This window comes from Falco peregrinus, chromosome 3 (genome assembly GCF_023634155.1).
Source record: "Falco peregrinus isolate bFalPer1 chromosome 3, bFalPer1.pri, whole genome shotgun sequence".
Classification (NCBI taxonomy): domain Eukaryota; kingdom Metazoa; phylum Chordata; class Aves; order Falconiformes; family Falconidae; genus Falco; species Falco peregrinus.
The window spans coordinates 18,582,033-18,590,220 of record NC_073723.1 but is presented as its reverse complement, the minus strand read 5'-3'; the positions used below and the strand labels follow the sequence as shown (position 1 = coordinate 18,590,220).

At 44.9% G+C, this 8,188-nt stretch overlaps 1 protein-coding gene across 23 annotated transcripts in view; it reads right to left on the bottom strand.

Annotated features, from left to right (window-relative positions):
* Positions 1-987: 987 nt before the first annotated feature.
* MTSS1 (MTSS I-BAR domain containing 1) overlaps positions 988-8,188 on the bottom strand; it is a 127,070-nt gene continuing 119,869 nt past the window's right edge. For 19 of the 23 annotated variants that reach the window (XM_027792373.2, XM_027792383.2, XM_027792388.2 and 16 more), the window contains 3 exons: positions 5,741-5,905; positions 5,221-5,383; positions 988-3,953 (listed from right to left, as the gene is read on the bottom strand). In XM_027792373.2, coding sequence (XP_027648174.1) covers positions 3,259-3,953; positions 5,221-5,383; positions 5,741-5,905 — 1,023 coding nt within the window. In that variant the 3' untranslated portion in view covers positions 988-3,258. The remainder of the gene's footprint in view (positions 3,954-5,220; positions 5,384-5,740; positions 5,906-8,188) is intronic. The other 4 variants (XM_027792375.2, XM_027792384.2, XM_027792389.2 and 1 more) reach the window with 1 other exon arrangement.

Here is an 8,188-nt window from a genome sequence, read left to right as displayed (position 1 = left end):
TGCACTCCGTTAGCCCAAAGGCAGCAGCAGAATTGTAGCATGCCCTTCTCCAGTGCCGCTGTTGAGCGCATCCCTCACCTCCGGGCTGGTACCAGCTCCGCTCTGAGCTGTGCCTTCTCTCCATGTGGGTATTGGCGCTTTCCTCTGCTGTTTTGCCACACTGAAGACACTCGTTTGTAGGAAGAATTCCAACCTGTGTTCCTTTTTCTAACTTGTTAACGGTTTGCGGTACAGGGTCTGCGCTACAAGCATGGTGTGTCCCTAAAATAAAAACACTGATTTGCTTTAGCATCTACTTGCATTAGCCTGACTGTGAAAGGCCAAGAGCAGCCGTGGGCAAAATTCAAAGGGAAATACACCACCACAGGGCAAGCCCAGCCCCCCTGCCCTGCTCCCCCCAGCCCACTCTGCCATCTCCCAGCCTGGCACAAGCAGCCCTCGGCTCAGAGGGACAGTTGCAGTGGCAAGGAAATAAATTGGGCCACTGCGTAGTAGCTGCAAGTGGGAGCAACATCCTCCCTTTCTACCTTTGCTCCTGAGAAAGCTGAACAGAAGAAAAGCCTAAGTCACGCCGGGGCGTGTGGGAGACGGCACTGGTGTTGAGCCTGATAAACTGGCTTTAAGCGTGGGCAGTGTTGGCAGCAGCAATTCTCTGAGAAAAGGAGCTGCAGTCCAGCACTGAAGCAGATGCGCAAACGTGTCCAGTTATTTGTGCTTCCTGGCTAGATAACAACAGTGAGGGACAGGGAAATGTCATCAGTTGTTACTTGATGGGAATTTCCATCATTAGCGCTGCATCTTTGTTCTGCCACTACCCTTCCAGTGCACATCAAACACAGCTATATGTGATTTTATTTACTTGCTTGTTCATTCTCTCTTGCTTCTGTTAAGATACAGATTCCATGTGATCTTCAGAAGTCTGAATGAAGGACACCACTGATACCCAAAGCTCTGGAAGCAGAAAGTCTTTTTAAGAACCGAAATACAGAAGTTTTCCAGCAGTTCTTTATTTATAATGTAGGCTTAAGCAATCATTACAATGTAGAAGGGAGACACACTTACAGCAATTATTTATACCAGTTTAGAACAAAAAACTGCACAGGGAGAGGTCAACTCTCAGTACAAACTAGCAACTAAACCACAATAATTTACCATTAGAAACATTTTATTTTTTAGCTGTGACACTGCTTTTACAATATGCAAAAACACAAACAATAGAACTATCCAAAGTGTTTTGTCACATTCTTTCTACATTGAATTTGGCAACATTTTATATTAAATTTTACCGATTATACTAACGTTTAAGAACTAAACAAGTGAAAAGCTGTACTCGGGTACAGTTACATCCATTTATTTCAAAGGTTTAAATAACACTTTTTAACTATTGAGATTATCTCCTAGCAGTTTTTGTTTATGCAAAAACCATCTCAAAGCCTCATTTGCACAATGCATCAGCTACTGTATCAAGATTGGTGGGCTACACCACAGGCACTACTGTTTATTATATTCTGTAATAAGGAGCTTGTTTTTCAAAGAAAGGAAGGTTTAATATTTTCTAAGAATCATGCCTTTTTTTTTTCTTTTTGCTTTTAAGCCATAACAAAAAAAAAAAAAGGTTAGCAACCACAGCAGTGTAAAATGTTATATAGAACACAGTGACTACACAGTTACTAGAAGTTTCACATCCAATGCAGTTATGTATTAAAGCATAAGAGGTTATGTAGGCAAGTCTAGAGCCAACAGAAATCTGCAGAGCGTGTGGTGGAACCTAGCCCCTTGCATGTATTATTTGGTGCATTTTAAACAATCTTGGACGCGCAGGTCTGGTGTCCACCCACGCGTGGGTCTGCTGTGGGTGGGCAGACGGCATCCTTCTGGACTGTCTGGTCGGGAACACGCATCCTGGCCCTGGGTCTGCATATTTCTATCAGCTTTAGGAGACGGGTATTGCAGCAATAACTTACTTTTACTTTAAGGAAAAAATCCAACTCTTAATAATTCTATCAATAGCGTTCCAAAAAACATGACTTAAAGTACAAAAAAAGAGAATATAGTGGTCAGACTCACAGTATTATCAAAAAAACCATATCTCCCCACCCCCCACCCTTCGCCCCTTTCTTTTTGGTATTTAAGAAAAGCCAATCAACTGCCATTTAAAAGAAGTTAAGAAAAACAAGCCCCTGTATTGGAAAGAAACATTCTCAGTTTATTAGATCACAAGCTGGTTACACCTGTCAAATTTTTAAGTGTTTTCTCAAAATATTTGGGCTTTCCAAGGTGCCCAGCCTGCTGGGCACAGTCAGAAAAAGGCATTTTGATAATATCTAAGAACTCCCTGCTTGCATTTTAAAAATGTTTTCACATTTGTAACTGCCTTAAGCCTGTCGTCCTTGTTTGTTTTCAGTGAAAGGATGAGTGGAACAAAAAGTCAAGGTCGAAGAACCAAGCCTACACAGTTAAGGCTGCATGCACGTGACTGAGAGTTGTTGCTGTGCAGTCAAAAAAGAGATGTGGAAAAACCCCAGTCTTTAAAACACCCTACAGAAACAAAACACTGCAATCCAATATGGCTTATTCTGATGCATTTACCATGAAGCTACTAGTAATTAATCCTACTAGGCTACTTTTGTGCAACAGCATCTGCTATTCTGATGGCATCTCCCTCCCCCCACTACCCCCCAAATACTCTATCAACTGCAGGTTTCTTCCTTGCATTATGTATTGCTTTTATTGTCAATTTTTATTCCTGCTTTTCAAACTTTTTTTTTTAATACTTAAACGAGGATCTGTGCCTTACAGCTTGACTTAAACTTTAAAATAAGTCCCATTGTTTTGTTCTGTTTTTTAACCTCACTATTACAAGGCGCTCTACAAAAGCTTGCAAAAAAGCCAGATTTTCATTAAATCCCTTTGCTGAAGTTACCTACTCGACATTTTTTTTTTCTCCTATGATTTAAAACTTTACAAACAGAGTTATAAAAAAGGTAAATGGGATTTGGCACCTTCAGAAAAAATCAAAAGTGTAACTTAGATCAAAAAAATGCAGAAACAAAATCATTGATATTTACAAATTAAAACACCAGTGAAAATTATGTCTTACTACGCTCTTTCACCTTGATTTCTCTTTTAGAGTACTTTCAGACTGTCTGTTACCGAGTATCTTAAAAAATTCATTGATTACAGATTGGAATGGATAGAGACAAATTATTTTCTCACAGTTCCTCCTCGGCGGCTAGTACTCTGGCAGCTTCTCCACTCCTAGGAAATACGAGGTGCTGAGCGATCATTCGTGGTCGTCTTCTTCAGTTTGACACCACGCCGAATGGCGTTCAGCATATCTTCACCTTGCGGGACGTCCCCGGGACTCAGCTCTCCGGGGTCAAGCTCTGGCTGCCCTGCGGGTGTGAGGGTGCCGACACCATCCCGGTCGCTTTCCTCCCCCTCACTCTCGGGAACTGCTTGTCTCTGCTCGTCGGCAGCACTCAGTTTCTGGCTTGACGGCGGAGGGTTGACAGATGCTTGTCCGCTCCACGACGAGGGCATGCTGGTGACACCTTGACCACCATCTCCTGCTGCTGGAGATTCGGGACTTTGCTCAGGACATTCTTCTGTCCCAGCGAGGGTGCCGGGCAGTCCCCCTGGGATATCAGGGACAGTTGGTGTTTTGACAGGAATCACTGGCGTCTTGATCGGAATGGGACCTCCCCCTATGGTACCGCGCCTGACTGAAGGCTTGGTGGAAGGGGTCCGTCTGATGGTGGCAACGCCGGGGGTGACGATGACTGGTCCAAGCGTGGTTGGCAGACCTGCGGTGGAAGCAGGACGCTTGGTTTGAAACATTCTGCGATAAGACTGGCTAATGTCGCTGTTTCTTGGGATGGTGGAAGATTTGTCAAACTCTTGTTGCTCTGCCTCCTGGTCACCACTCACAGAGAAATAATCATAATCTGAAACTGATGCCAAAAGACGGAGTTAGGAACAAGCTGGAGAAGGCAGCTGAGTCATGTCAGTAAGTCTAAAATATGTATAACTAAAAAAAGTATATCTAACCCAAAAGGCCCAGAGTTCAACAGCAATTAAGAGAGGCTTCATCTTTAGGAGGAAGGAAGCCTGAGTGACCAAGATTCTCAGACTGTGCAGCTGAAGGCAGGCACTACATCAGACCGACCCTAAAGCTGCAGGATGCCCACATCTCTTGTGAAAGAGAAGAACGGCACACACTCAGTACCTTCTCTGAAACCAACTAATTAAGGAACTAAGACTCAGCATTTGTCGCCAACATGAAGATACCAACACCAGCATCCTGCAAGCCATATGCTACCACTTGCAGATACAAATACTTAAAACCGTCAGTGACTAAAACCTGTTTTTTAGACTAGGCAATGCAGGGCTCAGGGGACTGTGTACCACTGATTTTAGCAGCATTTGTTTATTTTGCAAACAAAGTAAATCCCAGCTGTCAGCTCCAAAAACTCAGCCTCAGCTTTAATAATTGCATCGGGTTCCTTCCTTTCCATGTAACTGCTGAGCCAAGCTAGGCCCTCCGCAAGCCTCTTGTGATTGCACAGCACAACCAACCTCAGCTGAGCAAACAAGGCAGTTGCTGAGCTGCAAACACCAAACTTGGTCCCTCTCTTCTTGCTGCTGGTTCTGAAAAAGGGTACAAACCCCAACACCTTATTGCAGCTTCCCAGGTATGCCCAAGTTAAGGTCTCCAGTGGATTCTTTTTCCAATTAAAAAATTTCTGCTTAGGTAGGAAATAAAAGGTCACAAAGGGAAACCAAGAACAGATTCAGAGTACTGATGGAACAAGAAAACAAAGTTCGTGGGTGTTTATCTGCTAAGACAACAGCTCATAAAGGACGCTACTGCCACAGTAAGTGCAATATGATGCAATAGCAATACCAGCATCATTCCACTTAATCCATGAAGAATAATTCCAGCATCTTCTTTAAAATGGTAGCACCCTTCAGCTAAAGCTCATTCTAGTAACGCACAAGAAAATACTATTGTTCAGTACACTATGCAGCAATACAGGTTTCTATTTAGTTAATAAAATCGAGGCTGCGTTCCAAGCTGCAAAAAACTTCGCAACAGCAACATTTACCCCTTTCTCCCCAGCTGACTAGCTGCTGGAACACAGCTGCTTGGCACCGTGTGGTGAGTGTATGATGACCAGGCTGGGAATGCTCTGAAAAAGAGCATCTCTTGGATCGTACCTTGAGATGGGATTGTGTCCTCTGAACAGCACGGAGTTGTTGTCTGGGTGCTGTAGCCACTGGAGCACTGCAAGGAATCCCGACTGCTCCTCTGGGTGTCCAGCTGCAGCCCCCTCGACAGAGCGAGCGCCAGTTCCTCGCAGGCCTCCATCTCCTCACCCTGCTGGTTACACATAGCAAGAGACTCATTACGCCTAGAAGGGTTAGTCAATCCTCACCGACTTTTAGCTGTCTCTCCTCCCAGGCAGAGCTTGCCACCATCACAACCCAACAGGATTTGTCCAACCATTTACCAGGTCTTAGAAACAGACCCTTCTTTGGATGCAGCTGCTCTGCAAACGCCAATACCCAATGGCATATTCTCTCCTGCCCACGCAATTTCCACTGACCGCACCACCACCACACCGGTACTGCTCGCCAGATTAACACGTGCCAACATAAAGCACGTCCACAAGTACCGGCAGGAGCTAGCACATCCACCTCCTTTGCACCAAATAGTGTATTTGAAATCGAGCTTCACCCTTGTGGCAGCTGACACCGTCATGCTCCGAGGTCTCTGGGCCTCCTCGGGGGGCACGGCTGGTCCGCTCTGAGCTCCTCCATTGAGATCTGGTTCGCGCTTTTCTTTGCGACGCTGCAATGTGTTCACCATTGGCTGATCATATGGACCTGGTTTGGCCCAGTCCTAAGGAAAAGTGCTTGTTAGTGACAGCTTTCATCAGTGCTTGTGCTCTAGTTACACATAAAACTAAGCAAAAGGGCAATTTTAATGCAAACATTTATGTATCAAACTGGATATGCCTTTCTGAATAAGGCCAGAAATAAATTAATTTTAGGGATATTAAAAAACTTCACTTAAAAACTCTTATCTCTTTTATTTAAGGGAATCTAAATTTCCTATTCTACCTACGTGTTCTTACATGAAGACATTTAACAGATTCATACTATAGTTATCTCTAAATTAAATTCCATTGTGTTAAAGCCTATATTTTCAGAAATTCAAACGCAAACATCACTGGCACACAGCAGAAAATATACATACATGTCCAATCAATGATGTAACTGTTCTAGATGTACATAAGTTCTAGTATTAAGGGCTGTTATGTGTGTCTTCAATTCTGAAAAATCAGGCTTGAATGGATTTTTGATATACGTTAGAGGAGCAAGTTACTCTGAGTGATCTCCTAAGTTTATTTACTAGCTGAAATCTCATTTATAAGAGGGATCTGTATTGAAGACGACTAACTTCACCCAGAACTACTGGTGCCAAATTAGAAACAGAAATTCCTCAGGCCATGAGGGCTACATTCACTCAGGGCTCTATTAAGCAAAGTCCTGAGGGTGCCCAGAAACCACACGTTGCACACAAGGAGCAGGACTGGCCAGTGACCTGTGCTGGGACACAGAACTACCGCTAAGCAGCAGCGACCCACACGCGAGCTGCTGCAGGGGCAAGCCCAATCCCAAGAGAGTTCTCCTTCACCAAGACAGGTGTGCTTTGAAAATAAAAATAAAAGAAACAACTTGTGCATGAGAACGGGCCACATACCCCACCACTGGCAGCAGCTGGCTGCTGGGCAGCCTCCGCACAGCCTTCCAATAAGTAATTAATGACAGGCTAAGACCACACCATAGATTATTACTGACATGTGTCTCAGTCCAAGGTATGGCAAGTGCAAGGTAGCTGTACTGACAGAAGCCCCTTGTGCAAACAGGTATTTTGGTTCTATTAAGGCACATGAAACTCTGCCTTGCCTTCACAGCTCTGTCTCTGCTCTTAAGTGTTTTGCTGTGAAATATATTGGCGAAGTACTTCCAGCATAGCCACAACTAATGACCCTGAAGCCCCAGGACCACTGTGGTCACCCTGTGTGTATCTCAACAGCCTCTAGCTGCTGGAGAGAGAGATTAGGGTGATCTTTAACAAGGTATTTCAATTTGCATGTACAAAAAGATCCCGTGGTGCATATACAGTATCATATAACAACCCACAGGCATCTAAGACCTGTGCAGCTACTGTCAACTGCACGTCAGCCTTGTGAAGATTCAGGGCAACAGACAAGAGACCTTCTCCTCTTCCTCCGGGGCAGAGTCTCCAAGGGGAATCACCTGGCAGTGATGACAGTCAAGGCTCTGGCAGAGCAGAGATGTTTTGATGCTAAGGAACATCCCTGCAGATCCAGCTGGAGCAACTGAAAGAAGTTACTGCGCTCGTCGCTTTTTCGGTGGTCTCACCCAAGAGAGCAAAACAAGTTGGGTGAGCAATTTCCCTCAGTGGCAGTAAAGCTAGGATAGCTTCAGTCATCGCTTAGGTTCACCCGGTGACAAGCACCTTCTTAAACCACTCCAGCTAGATCTACAAGAGCACGTCTGCCTATGGCCAAGGTGGGGAGGGCGAGCAGAGCCGCCACAGTGAGAACGTGATGTCACTCAATATACGGTGTCACTAAGCCGCCTGGATGCCAAGCCTGCACTTCCCTGCCCAAGTGAGCACTCTGACAGTGCTGAATAGCTCTTTCTCGCTGAATAGAGCCCAGAGTGCTTTCACCAGTGTTCCGGAGGGAGAGGTTGTCCAAATGTTGCTGGGTTCGGATAACGAGCTAGTAGGTTTGTATGTCTTTGAGATGAAGTTTTCACCTTATCTGTGGAGGCCCAAGCCCCCATGGTGGAGCCTGAGCTGACTGAGGTGGGGGAACTGCACTCGCTCACTGACTGGCAGGTTTCAGAGGCTTCTGAAGAGGCAAGAGCTGGATGAATTCTGCAGCATAAAACTATCCTTTCCTACCTAGGCCTTGTCAGCTTTAATGCATTTTAGGCAGTGCCAGAATAGACAAGGTCATTCAGAAATATTCACGATTTTAGCTCTCTTATTATCGCCATGCAGTGCCCGTTCAGAGTATTACACAGAGTATTACACAGAGCAAATCAACGAGTAATTACATGGACTGAAAGGTAGCAACAACTGCCG